General features: G+C 42.9%; 5 protein-coding genes and 2 long non-coding RNA genes across 7 annotated transcripts; 3 read left to right on the top strand and 4 right to left on the bottom strand.

The window, feature by feature from the left end:
• On the top strand, window positions 1–3,667 carry LOC113585376 (uncharacterized). The gene is made up of 3 exons (XM_027022825.3): window positions 1–173; window positions 2,636–2,903; window positions 3,021–3,667. The coding sequence occupies exons 2-3, from the start codon at window positions 2,686–2,688 to the stop codon at window positions 3,289–3,291; spliced, it is 489 nt and encodes a 162-aa protein (XP_026878626.2). The 5' UTR covers window positions 1–173; window positions 2,636–2,685; the 3' UTR covers window positions 3,292–3,667.
• Window positions 3,668–4,515: 848 nt separating this feature from the next.
• Window positions 4,516–5,660, bottom strand: LOC118241057 (zona pellucida sperm-binding protein 1-like). The gene is made up of 6 exons (XM_035524413.2): window positions 5,576–5,660; window positions 5,340–5,497; window positions 5,068–5,260; window positions 4,844–4,991; window positions 4,698–4,773; window positions 4,516–4,613 (listed from the first exon to the last, which is right to left on the bottom strand). The coding sequence occupies exons 1-6, from the start codon at window positions 5,638–5,640 to the stop codon at window positions 4,528–4,530; spliced, it is 726 nt and encodes a 241-aa protein (XP_035380306.2). The 5' UTR covers window positions 5,641–5,660; the 3' UTR covers window positions 4,516–4,527.
• A 3,806-nt stretch (window positions 5,661–9,466) lies between these two features.
• LOC118241083 (zona pellucida sperm-binding protein 1-like) lies at window positions 9,467–11,363 on the bottom strand. The gene is made up of 8 exons (XM_035524809.2): window positions 11,022–11,363; window positions 10,759–10,943; window positions 10,564–10,661; window positions 10,328–10,485; window positions 10,056–10,248; window positions 9,832–9,979; window positions 9,686–9,761; window positions 9,467–9,601 (listed from the first exon to the last, which is right to left on the bottom strand). The coding sequence occupies exons 1-8, from the start codon at window positions 11,329–11,331 to the stop codon at window positions 9,516–9,518; spliced, it is 1,254 nt and encodes a 417-aa protein (XP_035380702.1). The 5' UTR covers window positions 11,332–11,363; the 3' UTR covers window positions 9,467–9,515.
• Window positions 11,226–15,347, top strand: LOC145658764 (uncharacterized). The gene is made up of 3 exons (XR_014124621.1): window positions 11,226–13,211; window positions 13,983–14,017; window positions 14,992–15,347. It is a non-coding gene; the product is annotated as an uncharacterized LOC145658764 (long non-coding RNA).
• On the bottom strand, window positions 14,966–16,924 carry LOC118241086 (zona pellucida sperm-binding protein 1-like). Its single transcript, XM_035524813.2, has 8 exons — window positions 16,519–16,924; window positions 16,256–16,440; window positions 16,063–16,160; window positions 15,827–15,984; window positions 15,555–15,747; window positions 15,331–15,478; window positions 15,185–15,260; window positions 14,966–15,100 (listed from the first exon to the last, which is right to left on the bottom strand). Exons 1-8 carry the CDS (start codon window positions 16,826–16,828, stop codon window positions 15,015–15,017), a joined length of 1,254 nt encoding a protein of 417 aa, XP_035380706.1. The 5' UTR covers window positions 16,829–16,924; the 3' UTR covers window positions 14,966–15,014.
• LOC145658763 (uncharacterized) lies at window positions 16,786–20,843 on the top strand. The gene is made up of 3 exons (XR_014124620.1): window positions 16,786–18,708; window positions 19,479–19,513; window positions 20,488–20,843. It is a non-coding gene; the product is annotated as an uncharacterized LOC145658763 (long non-coding RNA).
• On the bottom strand, window positions 20,462–22,331 carry LOC118241064 (zona pellucida sperm-binding protein 1-like). Its single transcript, XM_035524522.2, has 8 exons — window positions 22,016–22,331; window positions 21,753–21,937; window positions 21,559–21,656; window positions 21,323–21,480; window positions 21,051–21,243; window positions 20,827–20,974; window positions 20,681–20,756; window positions 20,462–20,596 (listed from the first exon to the last, which is right to left on the bottom strand). The coding sequence occupies exons 1-8, from the start codon at window positions 22,323–22,325 to the stop codon at window positions 20,511–20,513; spliced, it is 1,254 nt and encodes a 417-aa protein (XP_035380415.1). The 5' UTR covers window positions 22,326–22,331; the 3' UTR covers window positions 20,462–20,510.
• Between the last annotated feature and the right edge of the window lie 172 nt (window positions 22,332–22,503).

Raw genomic sequence — 22,503 nt, 5'->3', positions numbered from 1 at the left:
GCAGCTATGTTGTAAATGTTTTGCTGCTCAGTCCCACAGAGGGGGCGTATTAAGATGGTAACGTCAGTGTAGACCCTCCATGTGAAACATCACTGTTTGCTGTGGTAAACTTGCTGCGGTTTAATTCACAGAAAAACAACTGTCAAAAAAGAAAACTGGAACTTACACGTAAGGTTAGTAAATAAAGCAGCACTCTTACACGTCTTTGTCATAAAGCAGTACGGATGAAAAGTATAGTTCATTTCCATTTTTTAAATGAAAGTAAATAAGTTCTCTTACAATTACGTATGTTGGCATAGTAGTAGCACTTCCTGATAGCACGAAACGAAGTAGTACGTTAATATTTTGTGTTTTAACGCTCCAAATTTGTACTATTTTATTGTGTACACCTCATATTATTAGTGTGTAGTACTTAATTGGGACGCAACGATAGACTGATACTAAAAGAGTCAGAACAAAGGCACATCAACAAAAATCTCTGCTTCCGGCACGCATGTACGGTGCACACGTTTTAGCTGCTGCTTTGTTTTACTTTTTGCTTCGTGTCTTCCTCTTTTTTCTGATTCTGGTTTATTGTCCACGCTGATTCGAAACTCCACTTTTGTTGTTGAAAACTGGTTGAACTTCACTAACTACAGTCGTGGCCAAAAGGTTTTGAGATTTACAAATTTTGTTTTTCACAAATTTTACTGACTCAGGGGGGTTTTTTTTTAGATCCTTTTGTCAGATGTTTATATGGTATAGTGAAGTACAGTTATAAGCATTTTATACGTTTTTTTTTTTAAACTTTGACAAGTACATCCAGTTTAAGCAATGACTTGATATTTGCAGTGTTGACCTTTCTTTTTTAAGACTTCTGCAATTTGCCTTGGCATGTTGGATATCCGCTTCTGGGCAAAATCTTAACTGATGGCAACCCATTCTTGCCTAATCAGTGCTTGGAGTTGATCACAATTTCTGTGTTTTGTTTGTCTGCCCTCTTTTTAAGGATTGACCACAGGTTCTCAGTGGGATTAAGATCTGGGGAGATTCTTGGCCATGGACCCAAAATTTCAATGTTTTCTTCACCGAGCCATTTGGTTATTACTTTTGCCTTGTGACATGGTACTCTGTCTTGCAGAAAAAAAGCATTGGTCATCCCCAAATTGCTCCTGGATCATTGAGAGAAGTTGCTCTTGGAGAGTGTTTTGATACCCTTCATTGATCATGGCAATGCTCACTCCCTTGGATGAGAAGCAACCCCACACATGAATGGTCTCAGGATGCCTCACTGTTGGCATAGCACAGTTGGTGGTAGCGCTCACCTTTTCTTCTCCGGACAATCATTTGTCCAGATGTCATAAACAGTCTGAAGGGGGCTTCATCAGAGAAAATACCTTTACCCCAGTCCTCTACAGTCCAATCCCTGTACTTCCTGCAGAATGTCAGTCTGTCCTTGATGTTTTTCTTAGATAGATAAAACATCACCTCTCTGTACGTACAGATGCACTCACACCTGCCTTCTGCCATTCCTGAACAAGCTTTGCACTGGTTGTGACCTGATCCTGTAGCTGCATTCTCTTTAGGAGATGGTCCTGGCACTTGCTTCACTTTCTTGGACATCCTGAAGCCTTCTTCACTGCAACTGAACCTCTATCCTTGAAGTTCTTGATGATTCAATAAATGGTTGATTTAGGTGCTATCTTACAAGCAGCAGCATCGTTGCCTGTGAAGCCCTTTTGATCCAATGCAACGAAGACTGCATGTCTTACCTTGGAGGTAATCGTGGTTAACAGAAGAAAACTTTGAGCACCACCACCCTTTTAAAGCAGCCAGTGTGCCCTTCTAATCAGCATGACTGAGTGATATCAGCTGCCTTGTCCTTGTTAACATTTTCTCCATAGCCAACAAGATCACTGAAATGATGTTAGCAGGGAATTTTGTGGCAGGGCTGAAATGCAATAATTTTTGTTCATTTTCATGGCAAGGAATGGCTTTGCAATGAATTGCAATTCATCTGATCACTCTTCACAAGCTAGAGTTCATGCAAATTGCCACCATATAAACTGAAGCAGCAAACCCTGTGAAAGTTTGGTTTTGTGCTAGTCTCAAAACTTGGCCACGAATGTCCAATTCTAAATGACTGCACTGCTGGACTTTGACTAATGTGTGTATTGCTGCTTGCTGCATTGCTACCTGTTGCACTCATGCTGAAACATTCAAATAATTTCCACTCACCCCTATGTTTGATGTGAATCCATATTATGATTGTATCATAACCCACAATCCCAATCATGTAGATAAATATAAAAACACTAAAAAGGAGCGATATATCTGAGCACGTAAGAGACATTTTTTATTCATATCTAACCGCAGCATGCAACTGGTTAATTACATAGACATGTTCCCACCCAGCAAAAACTTCACAAAGCATCTGAAAAAGCATTTGAAGCCCCTTGGTCATTAGGCCATTTCTATAAAGTCAACTTCCCCACTGGACACCACAGCTGATTCAGGATGAGCCTCCCTTTCTTCTCTTACATGTCTCCCTGGTGAGCCAAAAAAGGAAAAAGGAAACCCAGTCAGTCTGTGTCAAGGTGGAGACAAGGGACCTGCACTAAGGATTCTACTTTGTATGGTGCAACTTGGTTCACAGGTCTCACGCAGCAGGAGAGCGAGACTCTGGGAGGTGGTTGTTCCGCTGGAATGAAGCTCTGGCTGTTTCCACACCATCAGAGTTCGTTATGTCTCAGCGTCACCAAACCAGAGACAGCAAATCCTCTGGCGTTGCGGGTACATGGGCATCTCGAGGTTCCTGGAAAAAGCAGGATTACGTTTATTTTGATGACGAGATCCCAAGTAAGCACCAAGAGTCTGCCCGTCTTGACCAATGCTGCAGGGGCGAGCAGCCTGCAGCACAAGATGTGAGTAGGCGGAGTGAATGCACCGGCAATCAATGTGCACTAAAGCACAACTGCGAGCTCCCTATCGGTGAGCCTTGGGAGCCACTGAGAAGGTTCTGCGTCTGTGTTTTCCTCCAGGGTCACCCCACCTGTGCCTGTGGCTATCCTGCAAGCCGCTCGTCCTGATCCTGGTCCTGTTCCCGGCGTGAGAGACGCCAACCGTTCTGTTACCAGGTCTGTTCCTGTAACCACGCCTCCGGACCGGCCGCCACTGAACACCACAGCTGCGTCCCCGGACCCGCCAGTTCCTGTTCCTGGAGTGGAAGAAGCCACACCACAAGCTCCCATGCCTCATGCCAGGCCTGTCCCCGTGCCTTGTGCCAGACTTCTCCCAGTGGTTGCTCTTTGAAGTTCTTCTGTGCCTCAAATGGCTGCCAATGCCATGTTGCCTGTTTTCGCAGATCTACGTCCTGTTTCACAGGCTTCATGTTTCCTGCCCATCCTTCCCTGGCCTGTCTCCCGTGTTCCCTGTGGGCCTCCTGTGTCTCTGTTGTTGCCTGCTCCCTTATTGTTTTTGCCTTCTCTGTTGCCTGGTTTTCCCTTAGTTTGAGCTGTTCATTGACCCCGTGCATGCATATTTGAATCATTGTGTTTAAAGTTTGTACTCCGTGCCTTTGTGTTTCCTAGCATCTTGTTAGAGCCTGCTTCCTCTTTGTTAATCGTGTATCCCCAGATTGGTAGTTTGACTCTGGCTTTGCCCTGAATAAATGTTGCTCTTCTCCGCACCTGCGTCCACCTCCTTACCGCTCACCGTTACACTCTACATGTGCGTTCATGTAGAGCTACCTACCTTCAAGCGTTTAACCATAGCAACTTCCATACAGCATGCATGGCATGTGACCAATTTTGGCTTCAGAAAAGCTGAATTTGTTCTTTGACATGTTGCTGCTTGCTTAGGTTTTACCCTACTGTAAAATGTGCACCCATGTTAACTCAAATCTGTATTGATAGAAATAAACATGTAAAAGTGGAAAGCATTGACCACTTCAGATTTATAAATAATCACACCCTTAACAAGTGTAGCACACATTAGTATCTCTGTACAGATCACTGTAAAGTGAGAGGGGCTTGTCTATTAATAGTGACATGAACTACCAACACAGCAAATCAAGTTAAGACACCCTGTAACAGTGAAACCAGTTGTATAAGGCATAATCTACAGCCAAATACACTAAGGGAAAAATAAATTGGCCACCTCCAGATCAGATTGTTTATATTCAGCTTTGGGCAAAAAAAAAAAAAAAAAAAAAAAAAAAAAAAAAAAAAAAAAAAAAGCCAAACCCATCCCAGTATGGCAAGGGCCAGAGGCTTTTGTAAGCAAGGCTAGCTACCTACATTTAGGCAACCTTATCCTGAGAGACCCAACAGCAGGACTGCAAAGTCCCTGGGAGGTAAACAACCTCATCGTTTTCATGAGAAGCACTCCTAAGAAAGAATACCTTGAGCTGGTCATTCTGCCAATTAAGGGTCAACTAGGTACACACCCCCTACAGAAGGAAGTAGGGAAGCTAGCAGAGTACAGCAAAGACTCCACAAGTCACTTGAGAAGTCTTTTATTCCATTAGGATTTGAAGCCAGTTAGGCTTTAGGCCATTTCTATAAAGACAACTCCCCCACTGGACACCACAGCTGATTCAGGAGGAGCCTCCCTTTCTTCTGGTACATGTCTCCCTGGTGAGCAGAAAAGGAGAAAGGAAACCCATTCAGTCCATGTCAAGGAGGAGACAAGGGACCTGCACTGAGGATTCTACTTACTTTGTCTGCTGCAGCTTGGTTCACAGGTCTCTGTTGCACTTGGATGGCACACAGCTGTACTGCAGTGGATGTAGACCTAGGAACAAAGTAAAAGCTAAGCAAGGGCCAATCATTGGCTTGTAGAAATGGAAGCATCAAGCCATTACCTGGTTGTGCAAAGGAGCCATAGAGGTAGTATCCACAAAGGCGAACATCTTGAGGACAAAGCGCTTGTAATGGGTAGGGAACGGAACCGCAGGAGACCTCTCAACTGGAACCAGAGTAGTCAGGTAGCGGTCATCCTTGTAGGGGCACCTTTGGAATACAGCAGGTCAGCCTCAGCCTGTACTGGAATACTGGATTACACACGGTAGACAATATTAGAACCTACCCATTCACTAGAAGGTCCCACTGGGGAACGCTGAAGGGGTTAGGGGAAGAGGTTGCCCAGCAGTGTCCCAGAGTCAGGACAATATTTGGGTCAGACCTCTCCAGGATGCGCACTTCCACATAGACCGGCTCCCTCAGCACCTTAACTACAGGGTAATCTGTGTCCTTGTAGTAGGAAGTGTAGGCTGCCTGTACTGTTGGTAAACAAGCACAGTTGTTTAGAAGGCCTTCAAAAGCTAAAATAATGTAGTATCCAGAATCAAGATACCTCACCTTCCACACACCCCTTTGTGGCACACTGACCATTTCCTATTCTTAGTTCTACCCTGAGGGGTCCAGGAGCAACTACAGGTAGAGGAGGATCGTTGGCATAATGCCGAATGGTCAGCGCCCCAATGCTCATGGCATAATATCCACACTGGAAGTAGAGCCTTGCAAGAGAAATACAAGGTGATCAGCACAAACCCCACATGAACCTGTGCCATGCAAGTAAGTCATGGTCAACTCACTCATAGTAGCTGTCTCTTGTGATGGCTCCAAGGGGCCCCATCCCAACCTCATAGGAAGAGGTCATCTTGTTCTCATAAACCAGATGTGCACCCAGCTCCTGGAAGGAGGGGGGGGGGGGTAGTAAAGCAGCATTTACTGAGAATTCAGGAGTAGTTGTTTAGACCCTTGTAAACTCCCTGTGGATGCAGCTTCACTGCACCAACATGTTAAGAAAACACAAAGCCCCACAAGTGCAATAGTGACCCAGACTCTTGCCATGGTATCAAAATTGCAGAAACCTGCAAGTAACCTTTTTTTTCTCCACAGTGACCTTTTTTAATTGTGCCTTTTCTCCTGATTCTGAACAGCCCTCCTTCTACTTTATTATCTGTTAATAATGTACCAGCTGTGTGCAATCATGAACTGCGTTCCATGTTCACACTTCTATTCAAAACCGATTAATCTCAGTGATTTACACTCAGCTTTACATATAATATTTATAGCTCTAAGAATGCCAGTTTTGTAAGAGTTTCTAAAAAGCCTTCTTTATCTCCAAAGCTATGAAAGAGTTTTAAGTTGTTTTTTGTCTGGAAAAATGCCACCACTGAACAATCCCTCTTCTTACTTGCTAAGCCATCAATTAGGTTCCAGCCATGTGTCATCATGTTTGTTGCATTCACACATTAGTAGTAACTTTGTTTGGACTGTTCTCTTAATTCAGTTTGGAATCTCAAAAAGTCTGGCATGTGCCTTTGTTTATCAAGGACCTCAGCACTGGAAACTGGTTTATTTCAGTAGTCCATCCTGGAGGTGATAAAAGCAATACCGAATGGAGGGTTGTTTTTTCATGTACATGTTCCTCTAACTTTGGAAATGTAATGTGTTGGTAGTATCATTGGAGAGAGTTATATAATCACGGTCAATTATATCTAGATAAAATTTTCTTAAATCTAGTTGATGAAAGGGTTGGCATTGCATCAAGAGATATTCTACAGATGGAGACCCAGTTTCTAATGTTTCAAACAAGCCTACCCCTGCTCTGCACCTTTTCCCCCTACAACTTTTCTCCTTTTATTTTTGTCAGGTAAATAAATTGCAATTCATATTGGGTATAATTTATTTCAGTAGACTTATCCATTTTTACTGAAAAATTATGTCATGTACTCCTTGATATGGTTGAAAATATGTGCATTCAGTTGCTTATAAGGGTCAATGGCCAGTAGGAGAAATTCTTATAAATCACAATATAGATGTCGATGGGAAACTACTCATTTATTATGTTCCCTTTTCAAGGGTACAACAGTGCTGTGTGTATTAAAGATTTTTATTGTTTATATGCTTTATGGCCTGTTTGCTGCGTATTGTTCATTCTGTGAGGCTGGGAGTATTGTGTTGGGGGGAGGTGTTGTGGAGCCAAATAGCAGCTGGCAGAAAAGAGCTCCAGTAATGCTTCCTAGAGCACCTTGATGGAATCAGTCCACCAACCTCCACTCTGTTACTGTCCACGTCAGTCCTCTGATAGAGCTGGGTTTCCCAATCAGCTTATACAGATGTTTAGCTGCCTCAGCAGACCACTGCATAGCAGAGGACACTGGGCACATTCAACTAATAAAAACATATCATCTTATTATACATGTTTGTTTTAGGAAGAAAAGACAGCTCTGGCCTTTCGTATACAGTGCCACAGTCTAGCCAAGATTGTAGGGGGAAGACCCAATACACCAAGCCCAACATCAAAGCTGCTGACCCGAGATTGAAGATCCTTGCTTAGCTGGCCACCAATCATAGCAAATTACCAAGACTGGGTGAATTACCTGAAAGGTATCTGAAAGATGTGAATGTAGCACTATGGATAATTACTACTGTTTCCATCACTGACACCAACCCGCTAATGTACACCACAGCAATGGTGATACTTGAACATAAACAAGATACAGTATCCTGCATCCAAAGTGTACTTTTGGTGGCAAGGTAACAGCATGAAAACAGATGATGGATTAAATAGTCCCTTGAGACTATAAGACCAGGTAGAAAAACCCATGCACTACCTGGATTGACTACAAGAATGCCTATGATCCAATGCCTCATACATGGATCCTGGAATGCCAGAGGCTGTATAACATCAACAGGACTCCAAGAGCCTTCCAAGGAGAGGGAAGGTAGGTAGAACAGAGAGGAATATACTACCATAAGTTAATGTTTCAGATGTTGAGGGCATTTACCTGATGCTTTTATCCAAAGCAACTTACAATTATGGCTGAATACATCTTGAGCAACTGTGAGTTAAGGGTGTTGCTCAGGGGCCCAACAGTGGCAACCTGGCAGTGGTGGTGCTTGAACTGGCATCCTTTTGATTACAAGTCAAGTACTTTAACCACTGAGCCAGCACTGCCCACTCACATTAGACTTCAAAGCTGCATCACTTACAATATTTCAAACACTACTGATGTCATTTCCAGAGTGATGAAAGTGCTGGGATTCGAGAAGAGCATCAAAATTCATGCAAAAGCATTATGCACCATTTACCATGAAATATGTCACAGTATGAAAATGTGTTTCCAGAGGTCGTGCATGCAGTGCCAAAGTAAAAAAAAATCTAAATTAACCTACATCAGGGTACAAATCCAATCTGATCACTTGAAAAGAACAGTGTGGATAATCATTTCAAAAGTTCTGATTTGAGAAGCAAATCTGATTTGCCTATAGTCTGAACATAGTATTTGACTTGACAGGCTTCCTTATTCAGTTTGGAAAGTCAAAGGCTATGTTCAGACCGCAGGCAAATCATTCTAATACTCCTCAAATTAGATCAGGAGAAACTCACATCCTGTGCTCCATTCAGGCCTATTTTAGCACTTCCACATGGTGATTTTAGGTACTGTAGATGTTAAATTAGTGTGTGAGACATGTCATCTTCCATTTTTTTCAGGCAAGCTGCAGTTCACATGGATGAGGTGACACTTGGTAAGTCTCTTAGCAGGTAGATATGCTTTGCCTCAAATTGAGCATAGCAAGTGTTGAGTGTACGAGGTAATGAAGCAGACACCGTTATGTCTATTAGTAACAGAGCATAGCTCATTCCTCTTGAGTGGAGCTTTGTTCCTGTAGTCTCTTAGCACCCATAGCTGTATGCAGTTTCCTAATAGAACATTGGCTTCTCTGTAGTAGCCAAGTAGGGTGGAGCTTGGTGATGCTATCCATAAACTGCTTTTACATCCAGCTAATCATATTTGAGCCTTTGTGATCAGGCTTTAGCAAGGGTCAGGGGGGGTTGTAATAAAGTACTTTGTAACCATAGTTCAGTCTGGGGAGATTATGTTGCAATTCACATTTGCCCTATTAGAACATGATTCCATTTTGACAAAAAAGGAGAGTGTAGAGTTGTCAAACATGCTCAATAACCCTCAGAGTTAAAACTCATGTCTACAATTTACCTCAAACTAGGCATAATTAAAATCGGCATTTCATTACAAGGACTGTCACTTGCCCTTTTATTGAAGGATTAAAGGCCATTTTATTCCCTTGTGCACTACATTTAGTAAATAGGAGAACAAACTGGGCTTAAGAATTGAGCTGGATGTTGCAGCTCTCCCTTGTGGTGCTTATACACATTGTGTTTGTACAGCTGAAATAGGAAGATTAGGGACCAGATACAGCTTTTTCAGGGAGATGCCATGTACAATATCAAAGTCTAGCCATACACCAGTATTATTCTTAGCATTCAAATTAGACTACTGCAGCATGTTAAATGAAGGCCCTGCCAACCTATTTATATTAAAAAAAAAAAAAGCAGTATCCATTTCAGAAGTCTGTCTACCCATTTAGCAAAAAGCAGTCTACAAGCATGTTGCTGTGCTCTGAAGGCTCACAAGTGCACTTGAATTTGGGATTGATGCACCAAAAGCCTTGCATATGAATATGATTTTTATTTCATCAGGATTGAAGCCCAGTTGCTGAGCTTCAAGCCATTTCTATAAAGACAACTCCCCCACTGGACACCACAGCTGATTCAGGAGGAGCCTCCCTTTCTTCTGGTACATGTCTCCCTGGTGAGCAGAAAAGGAGAAAGGAAACCCATTCAGTCCATGTCAAGGAGGAGACAAGGGACCTGCACTGAGGATTCTACTTACTTTGTCTGCTGCAGCTTGGTTCACAGGTCTCTGTTGCACTTGGATGGCACACAGCTGTACTGCAGTGGATGTAGACCTAGGAACAAAGTAAAAGCTAAGCAAGGGCCAATCATTGGCTTGTAGAAATGGAAGCATCAAGCCATTACCTGGTTGTGCAAAGGAGCCATAGAGGTAGTATCCACAAAGGCGAACATCTTGAGGACAAAGCGCTTGTAATGGGTAGGGAACGGAACCGCAGGAGACCTCTCAACTGGAACCAGAGTAGTCAGGTAGCGGTCATCCTTGTAGGGGCACCTTTGGAATACAGCAGGTCAGCCTCAGCCTGTACTGGAATACTGGATTACACACGGTAGACAATATTAGAACCTACCCATTCACTAGAAGGTCCCACTGGGGAACGCTGAAGGGGTTAGGGGAAGAGGTTGCCCAGCAGTGTCCCAGAGTCAGGACAATATTTGGGTCAGACCTCTCCAGGATGCGCACTTCCACATAGACCGGCTCCCTCAGCACCTTAACTACAGGGTAATCTGTGTCCTTGTAGTAGGAAGTGTAGGCTGCCTGTACTGTTGGTAAACAAGCACAGTTGTTTAGAAGGCCTTCAAAAGCTAAAATAATGTAGTATCCAGAATCAAGATACCTCACCTTCCACACACCCCTTTGTGGCACACTGACCATTTCCTATTCTTAGTTCTACCCTGAGGGGTCCAGGAGCAACTACAGGTAGAGGAGGATCGTTGGCATAATGCCGAATGGTCAGCGCCCCAATGCTCATGGCATAATATCCACACTGGAAGTAGAGCCTTGCAAGAGAAATACAAGGTGATCAGCACAAACCCCACATGAACCTGTGCCATGCAAGTAAGTCATGGTCAACTCACTCATAGTAGCTGTCTCTTGTGATGGCTCCAAGGGGCCCCATCCCAACCTCATAGGAAGAGGTCATCTTGTTCTCATAAACCAGATGTGCACCCAGCTCCTGGAAGGAGGGGGGGGGGGGGGGTAGTGAAGCAGCATTAACATGTTACATTAATTACATATCCAACCCAAAATAGAAGCCTCAAGCACCAACCAACCATCACATGGGTCCCACAGGCAGTTACAGGAAACTGGTAAATGGCAAACGCTGCATTTGAGTCAACTGGACCACAGGGTCCATTTTCTCCCAACAGGCTGACTGAATCCAGGCTCAGTCTGGGTAGTGTTGCATCCTTGGCCACCACCAACACAAACTGGCCATCCCTTGTGCACTGGACAGTCACTGGCATCAAGGAGAAAACCAGACAAGCTTAGTTCACAGTTTCAAAAGTAGCAAGGTGCAGTTGAAGCAAAGCCTTACCTGTTCTTCCATAATAGCAGTACTGCCCATCAAAACAGCAGTTTATAGCTTCACAATGGGTAGCATTTAAGCCAGGTTCACCACAAGCAATCTTGACAGACCCATCTACATTACATTTCTGAGAAGGCCCATTTGTGGTCAACTGTTGCTGTTGGCCATAAACCTGAGGAACATGTAGCTGCAGTAACTGAGAATTCAGGAGTAGTTGTTTAGACCCTTGTAAACTCCCTGTGGATGCAGCTTCACTACACCAACATGTTAAGAAAACACAAAGCCCCACAAGTGCAATAGTGACCCAGACTCTTGCCATGGTATCAAAATTGCAGAAACCTGCAAGTAACCTTTTTTTTCTCCACAGTGACCTTTTTTAATTGTGCCTTTTCTCCTGATTCTGAACAGCCCTCCTTCTACTTTATTATCTGTTAATAATGTACCAGCTGTGTGCAATCATGAACTGCGTTCCATGTTCACACTTCTATTCAAAACCGATTAATCTCAGTGATTTACACTCAGCTTTACATATAATATTTATAGCTCTAAGAATGCCAGTTTTGTAAGAGTTTCTAAAAAGCCTTCTTTATCTCCAAAGCTATGAAAGAGTTTTAAGTTGTTTTTTGTCTGGAAAAATGCCACCACTGAACAATCCCTCTTCTTACTTGCTAAGCCATCAATTAGGTTCCAGCCATGTGTCATCATGTTTGTTGCATTCACACATTAGTAGTAACTTTGTTTGGACTGTTCTCTTAATTCAGTTTGGAATCTCAAAAAGTCTGGCATGTGCCTTTGTTTATCAAGGACCTCAGCACTGGAAACTGGTTTATTTCAGTAGTCCATCCTGGAGGTGATAAAAGCAATACCGAATGGAGGGTTGTTTTTTCATGTACATGTTCCTCTAACTTTGGAAATGTAATGTGTTGGTAGTATCATTGGAGAGAGTTATATAATCACGGTCAATTATATCTAGATAAAATTTTCTTAAATCTAGTTGATGAAAGGGTTGGCATTGCATCAAGAGATATTCTACAGATGGAGACCCAGTTTCTAATGTTTCAAACAAGCCTACCCCTGCTCTGCACCTTTTCCCCCTACAACTTTTCTCCTTTTATTTTTGTCAGGTAAATAAATTGCAATTCATATTGGGTATAATTTATTTCAGTAGACTTATCCATTTTTACTGAAAAATTATGTCATGTACTCCTTGATATGGTTGAAAATATGTGCATTCAGTTGCTTATAAGGGTCAATGGCCAGTAGGAGAAATTCTTATAAATCACAATATAGATGTCGATGGGAAACTACTCATTTATTATGTTCCCTTTTCAAGGGTACAACAGTGCTGTGTGTATTAAAGATTTTTATTGTTTATATGCTTTATGGCCTGTTTGCTGCGTATTGTTCATTCTGTGAGGCTGGGAGTATTGTGTTGGGGGGAGGTGTTGTGGAGCCAAATAGCAGCTGGCAGAAAAGAGCTCCAGTAATGCTTCCTAGAGCACCTTGATGGAATCAGTCCACCAACCTCCACTCTGTTACTGTCCACGTCAGTCCTCTGATAGAGCTGGGTTTCCCAATCAGCTTATACAGATGTTTAGCTGCCTCAGCAGACCACTGCATAGCAGAGGACACTGGGCACATTCAACTAATAAAAACATATCATCTTATTATACATGTTTGTTTTAGGAAGAAAAGACAGCTCTGGCCTTTCGTATACAGTGCCACAGTCTAGCCAAGATTGTAGGGGGAAGACCCAATACACCAAGCCCAACATCAAAGCTGCTGACCCGAGATTGAAGATCCTTGCTTAGCTGGCCACCAATCATAGCAAATTACCAAGACTGGGTGAATTACCTGAAAGGTTTCTGAAAGATGTGAATGTAGCACTATGGATAATTACTACTGTTTCCATCACTGACACCAACCCGCTAATGTACACCACAGCAATGGTGATACTTGAACATAAACAAGATACAGTATCCTGCATCCAAAGTGTACTTTTGGTGGCAAGGTAACAGCATGAAAACAGATGATGGATTAAATAGTCCCTTGAGACTATAAGACCAGGTAGAAAAACCCATGCACTACCTGGATTGACTACAAGAATGCCTATGATCCAATGCCTCATACATGGATCCTGGAATGCCAGAGGCTGTATAACATCAACAGGACTCCAAGAGCCTTCCAAGGAGAGGGAAGGTAGGTAGAACAGAGAGGAATATACTACCATAAGTTAATGTTTCAGATGTTGAGGGCATTTACCTGATGCTTTTATCCAAAGCAACTTACAATTATGGCTGAATACATCTTGAGCAACTGTGAGTTAAGGGTGTTGCTCAGGGGCCCAACAGTGGCAACCTGGCAGTGGTGGTGCTTGAACTGGCATCCTTTTGATTACAAGTCAAGTACTTTAACCACTGAGCCAGCACTGCCCACTCACATTAGACTTCAAAGCTGCATCACTTACAATATTTCAAACACTACTGATGTCATTTCCAGAGTGATGAAAGTGCTGGGATTCGAGAAGAGCATCAAAATTCATGCAAAAGCATTATGCACCATTTACCATGAAATATGTCACAGTATGAAAATGTGTTTCCAGAGGTCGTGCATGCAGTGCCAAAGTAAAAAAAAAATCTAAATTAACCTACATCAGGGTACAAATCCAATCTGATCACTTGAAAAGAACAGTGTGGATAATCATTTCAAAAGTTCTGATTTGAGAAGCAAATCTGATTTGCCTATAGTCTGAACATAGTATTTGACTTGACAGGCTTCCTTATTCAGTTTGGAAAGTCAAAGGCTATGTTCAGACCGCAGGCAAATCATTCTAATACTCCTCAAATTAGATCAGGAGAAACTTACATCCTGTGCTCCATTCAGGCCTATTTTAGCACTTCCACATGGTGATTTTAGGTACTGTAGATGTTAAATTAGTGTGTGAGACATGTCATCTTCCATTTTTTTCAGGCAAGCTGCAGTTCACATGGATGAGGTGACACTTGGTAAGTCTCTTAGCAGGTAGATATGCTTTGCCTCAAATTGAGCATAGCAAGTGTTGAGTGTACGAGGTAATGAAGCAGACACCGTTATGTCTATTAGTAACAGAGCATAGCTCATTCCTCTTGAGTGGAGCTTTGTTCCTGTAGTCTCTTAGCACCCATAGCTGTATGCAGTTTCCTAATAGAACATTGGCTTCTCTGTAGTAGCCAAGTAGGGTGGAGCTTGGTGATGCTATCCATAAACTGCTTTTACATCCAGCTAATCATATTTGAGCCTTTGTGATCAGGCTTTAGCAAGGGTCAGGGGGGGTTGTAATAAAGTACTTTGTAACCATAGTTCAGTCTGGGGAGATTATGTTGCAATTCACATTTGCCCTATTAGAACATGATTCCATTTTGACAAAAAAGGAGAGTGTAGAGTTGTCAAACATGCTCAATAACCCTCAGAGTTAAAACTCATGTCTACAATTTACCTCAAACTAGGCATAATTAAAATCGGCATTTCATTACAAGGACTGTCACTTGCCCTTTTATTGAAGGATTAAAGGCCATTTTATTCCCTTGTGCACTACATTTAGTAAATAGGAGAACAAACTGGGCTTAAGAATTGAGCTGGATGTTGTAGCTCTCCCTTGTGGTGCTTATACACATTGTGTTTGTACAGCTGAAATAGGAAGATTAGGGACCAGATACAGCTTTTTCAGGGAGATGCCATGTACAATATCAAAGTCTAGCCATACACCAGTATTATTCTTAGCATTCAAATTAGACTACTACAGCATGTTAAATGAAGGCCCTGCCAACCTATTTATATTTAAAAAAAAAAAAAGCAGTATCCATTTCAGAAGTCTGTCTACCCATTTAGCAAAAAGCAGTCTACAAGCATGTTGCTGTGCTCTGAAGGCTCACAAGTGCACTTGAATTTGGGATTGATGCACCAAAAGCCTTGCATATGAATATGATTTTTATTTCATCAGGATTGAAGCCCAGTTGCTGAGCTTCAAGCCATTTCTATAAAGACAACTCCCCCACTGGACACCACAGCTGATTCAGGAGGAGCCTCCCTTTCTTCTGGTACATGTCTCCCTGGTGAGCAGAAAAGGAGAAAGGAAACCCATTCAGTCCATGTCAAGGAGGAGACAAGGGACCTGCACTGAGGATTCTACTTACTTTGTCTGCTGCAGCTTGGTTCACAGGTCTCTGTTGCACTTGGATGGCACACAGCTGTACTGCAGTGGATGTAGACCTAGGAACAAAGTAAAAGCTAAGCAAGGGCCAATCATTGGCTTGTAGAAATGGAAGCATCAAGCCATTACCTGGTTGTGCAAAGGAGCCATAGAGGTAGTATCCACAAAGGCGAACATCTTGAGGACAAAGCGCTTGTAATGGGTAGGGAACGGAACCGCAGGAGACCTCTCAACTGGAACCAGAGTAGTCAGGTAGCGGTCATCCTTGTAGGGGCACCTTTGGAATACAGCAGGTCAGCCTCAGCCTGTACTGGAATACTGGATTACACACGGTAGACAATATTAGAACCTACCCATTCACTAGAAGGTCCCACTGGGGAACGCTGAAGGGGTTAGGGGAAGAGGTTGCCCAGCAGTGTCCCAGAGTCAGGACAATATTTGGGTCAGACCTCTCCAGGATGCGCACTTCCACATAGACCGGCTCCCTCAGCACCTTAACTACAGGGTAATCTGTGTCCTTGTAGTAGGAAGTGTAGGCTGCCTGTACTGTTGGTAAACAAGCACAGTTGTTTAGAAGGCCTTCAAAAGCTAAAATAATGTAGTATCCAGAATCAAGATACCTCACCTTCCACACACCCCTTTGTGGCACACTGACCATTTCCTATTCTTAGTTCTACCCTGAGGGGTCCAGGAGCAACTACAGGTAGAGGAGGATCGTTGGCATAATGCCGAATGGTCAGCGCCCCAATGCTCATGGCATAATATCTACACTGGAAGTAGAGCCTTGCAAGAGAAATACAAGGTGATCAGCACAAACCCCACATGAACCTGTGCCATGCAAGTAAGTCATGGTCAACTCACTCATAGTAGCTGTCTCTTGTGATGGCTCCAAGGGGCCCCATCCCAACCTCATAGGAAGAGGTCATCTTGTTCTCATAAACCAGATGTGCACCCAGCTCCTGGAAGGAGGGGGGGGGGGGGTAGTGAAGCAGCATTAACATGTTACATTAATTACATATCCAACCCAAAATAGAAGCCTCAAGCACCAACCAACCATCACATGGGTCCCACAGGCAGTTACAGGAAACTGGTAAATGGCAAACGCTGCATTTGAGTCAACTGGACCACAGGGTCCATTTTCTCCCAACATGCTGACTGAATCCAGGCTCAGTCTGGGTAGTGTTGCATCCTTGGCCACCACCAACACAAACTGGCCATCCCTTGTGCACTGGACAGTCACTGGCATCAAGGAGAAAACCAGACAAGCTTAGTTCACAGTTTCAAAAGTAGCAAGGTGCAGTTGAAGCAAAGCCTTACCTGTTCTTCCATAATAGCAGTACTGCCCATCAAAACAGCAGTTTATAGCTTCACAATGGGTAGCATTTAAACCAGGTTCACCACAAGCAATCTTGACAGACCCAGCTACATTACATTTCTGAGAAGGCCCATTTGTGGTCAACTGTTGCTGTTGGCCATAAACCTGAGGAACATGTAGCTGCAGTAACTGAGAATTCAGGAGTAGTTGTTTAGAACCTTGTAAACTCCCTGTGGATGCAGCTTCACTACACCAACATGTTAAGAAAACACAAAGCCCCACAAGTGCAATAGTGACCCAGACTCTTGCCATGGTATCAAAATTGCAGAAACCTGCAAGTAACCTTTTTTTTCTCCACAGTGACCTTTTTTAATTGTGCCTTTTCTCCTGATTCTGAACAGCCCTCCTTCTACTTTATTATCTGTTAATAATGTACCAGCTGTGTGCAATCATGAACTGCGTTCCATGTTCACACTTCTATTCAAAACCGATTAATCTCAGTGATTTACACTCAGCTTTACATATAATATTTATAGCTCTAAGAATGCCAGTTTTGTAAGAGTTTCTAAAAAGCCTTCTTTATCTCCAAAGCTATGAAAGAGTTTTAAGTTGTTTTTTGTCTGGAAAAATGCCACCACTGAACAATCCCTCTTCTTACTTGCTAAGCCATCAATTAGGTTCCAGCCATGTGTCATCATGTTTGTTGCATTCACACATTAGTAGTAACTTTGTTTGGACTGTTCTCTTAATTCAGTTTGGAATCTCAAAAAGTCTGGCATGTGCCTTTGTTTATCAAGGACCTCAGCACTGGAAACTGGTTTATTTCAGTAGTCCATCCTGGAGGTGATAAAAGCAATACCGAATGGAGGGTTGTTTTTTCATGTACATGTTCCTCTAACTTTGGAAATGTAATGTGTTGGTAGTATCATTGGAGAGAGTTATATAATCACGGTCAATTATATCTAGATAAAATTTTCTTAAATCTAGTTGATGAAAGGGTTGGCATTGCATCAAGAGATATTCTACAGATGGAGACCCAGTTTCTAATGTTTCAAACAAGCCTACCCCTGCTCTGCACCTTTTCCCCCTACAACTTTTCTCCTTTTATTTTTGTCAGGTAAATAAATTGCAATTCATATTGGGTATAATTTATTTCAGTAGACTTATCCATTTTTACTGAAAAATTATGTCATGTACTCCTTGATATGGTTGAAAATATGTGCATTCAGTTGCTTATAAGGGTCAATGGCCAGTAGGAGAAATTCTTATAAATCACAATATAGATGTCGATGGGAAACTACTCATTTATTATGTTCCCTTTTCAAGGGTACAACAGTGCTGTGTGTATTAAAGATTTTTATTGTTTATATGCTTTATGGCCTGTTTGCTGCGTATTGTTCATTCTGTGAGGCTGGGAGTATTGTGTTGGGGGGAGGTGTTGTGGAGCCAAATAGCAGCTGGCAGAAAAGAGCTCCAGTAATGCTTCCTAGAGCACCTTGATGGAATCAGTCCACCAATCTCCACTCTGTTACTGTCCACGTCAGTCCTCTGATAGAGCTGGGTTTCCCAATCAGCTTATACAGATGTTTAGCTGCCTCAGCAGACCACTGCATAGCAGAGGACACTGGGCACATTCAACTAATAAAAACATATCATCTTATTATACATGTTTGTTTTAGGAAGAAAAGACAGCTCTGGCCTTTCGTATACAGTGCCACAGTCTAGCCAAGATTGTAGGGGGAAGACCCAATACACCAAGCCCAACATCAAAGCTGCTGACCCGAGATTGAAGATCCTTGCTTAGCTGGCCACCAATCATAGCAAATTACCAAGACTGGGTGAATTACCTGAAAGGTTTCTGAAAGATGTGAATGTAGCACTATGGATAATTACTACTGTTTCCATCACTGACACCAACCCGCTAATGTACACCACAGCAATGGTGATACTTGAACATAAACAAGATACAGTATCCTGCATCCAAAGTGTACTTTTGGTGGCAAGGTAACAGCATGAAAACAGATGATGGATTAAATAGTCCCTTGAGACTATAAGACCAGGTAGAAAAACCCATGCACTACCTGGATTGACTACAAGAATGCCTATGATCCAATGCCTCATACATGGATCCTGGAATGCCAGAGGCTGTATAACATCAACAGGACTCCAAGAGCCTTCCAAGGAGAGGGAAGGTAGGTAGAACAGAGAGGAATATACTACCATAAGTTAATGTTTCAGATGTTGAGGGCATTTACCTGATGCTTTTATCCAAAGCAACTTACAATTATGGCTGAATACATCTTGAGCAACTGTGAGTTAAGGGTGTTGCTCAGGGGCCCAACAGTGGCAACCTGGCAGTGGTGGTGCTTGAACTGGCATCCTTTTGATTACAAGTCAAGTACTTTAACCACTGAGCCAGCACTGCCCACTCACATTAGACTTCAAAGCTGCATCACTTACAATATTTCAAACACTACTGATGTCATTTCCAGAGTGATGAAAGTGCTGGGATTCGAGAAGAGCATCAAAATTCATGCAAAAGCATTATGCACCATTTACCATGAAATATGTCACAGTATGAAAATGTGTTTCCAGAGGTCGTGCATGCAGTGCCAAAGTAAAAAAAAATCTAAATTAACCTACATCAGGGTACAAATCCAATCTGATCACTTGAAAAGAACAGTGTGGATAATCATTTCAAAAGTTCTGATTTGAGAAGCAAATCTGATTTGCCTATAGTCTGAACATAGTATTTGACTTGACAGGCTTCCTTATTCAGTTTGGAAAGTCAAAGGCTATGTTCAGACCGCAGGCAAATCATTCTAATACTCCTCAAATTAGATCAGGAGAAACTCACATCCTGTGCTCCATTCAGGCCTATTTTAGCACTTCCACATGGTGATTTTAGGTACTGTAGATGTTAAATTAGTGTGTGAGACATGTCATCTTCCATTTTTTTCAGGCAAGCTGCAGTTCACATGGATGAGGTGACACTTGGTAAGTCTCTTAGCAGGTAGATATGCTTTGCCTCAAATTGAGCATAGCAAGTGTTGAGTGTACGAGGTAATGAAGCAGACACCGTTATGTCTATTAGTAACAGAGCATAGCTCATTCCTCTTGAGTGGAGCTTTGTTCCTGTAGTCTCTTAGCACCCATAGCTGTATGCAGTTTCCTAATAGAACATTGGCTTCTCTGTAGTAGCCAAGTAGGGTGGAGCTTGGTGATGCTATCCATAAACTGCTTTTACATCCAGCTAATCATATTTGAGCCTTTGTGATCAGGCTTTAGCAAGGGTCAGGGGGGGTTGTAATAAAGTACTTTGTAACCATAGTTCAGTCTGGGGAGATTATGTTGCAATTCACATTTGCCCTATTAGAACATGATTCCATTTTGACAAAAAAGGAGAGTGTAGAGTTGTCAAACATGCTCAATAACCCTCAGAGTTAAAACTCATGTCTACAATTTACCTCAAACTAGGCATAATTAAAATCGGCATTTCATTACAAGGACTGTCACTTGCCCTTTTATTGAAGGATTAAAGGCCATTTTATTCCCTTGTGCACTACATTTAGTAAATAGGAGAACAAACTGGGCTTAAGAATTGAGCTGGATGTTGCAGCTCTCCCTTGTGGTGCTTATACACATTGTGTTTGTACAGCTGAAATAGGAAGATTAGGGACCAGATACAGCTTTTTCAGGGAGATGCCATGTACAATATCAAAGTCTAGCCATACACCAGTATTATTCTTAGCATTCAAATTAGACTACTACAGCATGTTAAATGAAGGCCCTGCCAACCTATTTATATTTAAAAAAAAAAAAAGCAGTATCCATTTCAGAAGTCTGTCTACCCATTTAGCAAAAAGCAGTCTACAAGCATGTTGCTGTGCTCTGAAGGCTCACAAGTGCACTTGAATTTGGGATTGATGCACCAAAAGCCTTGCATATGAATATGATTTTTATTTCATCAGGATTGAAGCCCAGTTGCTGAGCTTCAAGCCATTTCTATAAAGACAACTCCCCCACTGGACACCACAGCTGATTCAGGAGGAGCCTCCCTTTCTTCTGGTACATGTCTCCCTGGTGAGCAGAAAAGGAGAAAGGAAACCCATTCAGTCCATGTCAAGGAGGAGACAAGGGACCTGCACTGAGGATTCTACTTACTTTGTCTGCTGCAGCTTGGTTCACAGGTCTCTGTTGCACTTGGATGGCACACAGCTGTACTGCAGTGGATGTAGACCTAGGAACAAAGTAAAAGCTAAGCAAGGGCCAATCATTGGCTTGTAGAAATGGAAGCATCAAGCCATTACCTGGTTGTGCAAAGGAGCCATAGAGGTAGTATCCACAAAGGCGAACATCTTGAGGACAAAGCGCTTGTAATGGGTAGGGAACGGAACCGCAGGAGACCTCTCAACTGGAACCAGAGTAGTCAGGTAGCGGTCATCCTTGTAGGGGCACCTTTGGAATACAGCAGGTCAGCCTCAGCCTGTACTGGAATACTGGATTACACACGGTAGACAATATTAGAACCTACCCATTCACTAGAAGGTCCCACTGGGGAACGCTGAAGGGGTTAGGGGAAGAGGTTGCCCAGCAGTGTCCCAGAGTCAGGACAATATTTGGGTCAGACCTCTCCAGGATGCGCACTTCCACATAGACCGGCTCCCTCAGCACCTTAACTACAGGGTAATCTGTGTCCTTGTAGTAGGAAGTGTAGGCTGCCTGTACTGTTGGTAAACAAGCACAGTTGTTTAGAAGGCCTTCAAAAGCTAAAATAATGTAGTATCCAGAATCAAGATACCTCACCTTCCACACACCCCTTTGTGGCACACTGACCATTTCCTATTCTTAGTTCTACCCTGAGGGGTCCAGGAGCAACTACAGGTAGAGGAGGATCGTTGGCATAATGCCGAATGGTCAGCGCCCCAATGCTCATGGCATAATATCTACACTGGAAGTAGAGCCTTGCAAGAGAAATACAAGGTGATCAGCACAAACCCCACATGAACCTGTGCCATGCAAGTAAGTCATGGTCAACTCACTCATAGTAGCTGTCTCTTGTGATGGCTCCAAGGGGCCCCATCCCAACCTCATAGGAAGAGGTCATCTTGTTCTCATAAACCAGATGTGCACCCAGCTCCTGGAAGGAGGGGGGGGGGGGGGTAGTGAAGCAGCATTAACATGTTACATTAATTACATATCCAACCCAAAATAGAAGCCTCAAGCACCAACCAACCATCACATGGGTCCCACAGGCAGTTACAGGAAACTGGTAAATGGCAAACGCTGCATTTGAGTCAACTGGACCACAGGGTCCATTTTCTCCCAACAGGCTGACTGAATCCAGGCTCAGTCTGGGTAGTGTTGCATCCTTGGCCACCACCAACACAAACTGGCCATCCCTTGTGCACTGGACAGTCACTGGCATCAAGGAGAAAACCAGACAAGCTTAGTTCACAGTTTCAAAAGTAGCAAGGTGCAGTTGAAGCAAAGCCTTACCTGTTCTTCCATAATAGCAGTACTGCCCATCAAAACAGCAGTTTATAGCTTCACAATGGGTAGCATTTAAACCAGGTTCACCACAAGCAATCTTGACAGACCCAGCTACATTACATTTCTGAGAAGGCCCATTTGTGGTCAACTGTTGCTGTTGGCCATAAACCTGAGGAACATGTAGCTGCAGTAACTGAGAATTCAGGAGTAGTTGTTTAGACCCTTGTAAACTCCCTGTGGATGCAGCTTCACTACACCAACATGTTAAGAAAACACAAAGCCCCACAAGTGCAATAGTGACCCAGACTCTTGCCATGGTATCAAAATTGCAGAAACCTGCAAGTAACCTTTTTTTCTCCACAGTGACCTTTTTTAATTGTGCCTTTTCTCCTGATTCTGAACAGCCCTCCTTCTACTTTATTATCTGTTAATAATGTACCAGCTGTGTGCAATCATGAACTGCGTTCCATGTTCACACTTCTATTCAAAACCGA

Source organism: Electrophorus electricus, chromosome 7 (genome assembly GCF_041902795.1).
Source record: "Electrophorus electricus isolate QZ-2024a chromosome 7, ASM4190279v1, whole genome shotgun sequence".
Taxonomy (NCBI): Eukaryota; Metazoa; Chordata; class Actinopteri; order Gymnotiformes; family Gymnotidae; genus Electrophorus; species Electrophorus electricus.
The sequence above is the reverse complement of the archived record's forward strand: the minus strand, read 5'-3'. Positions and strand labels throughout refer to the sequence as shown.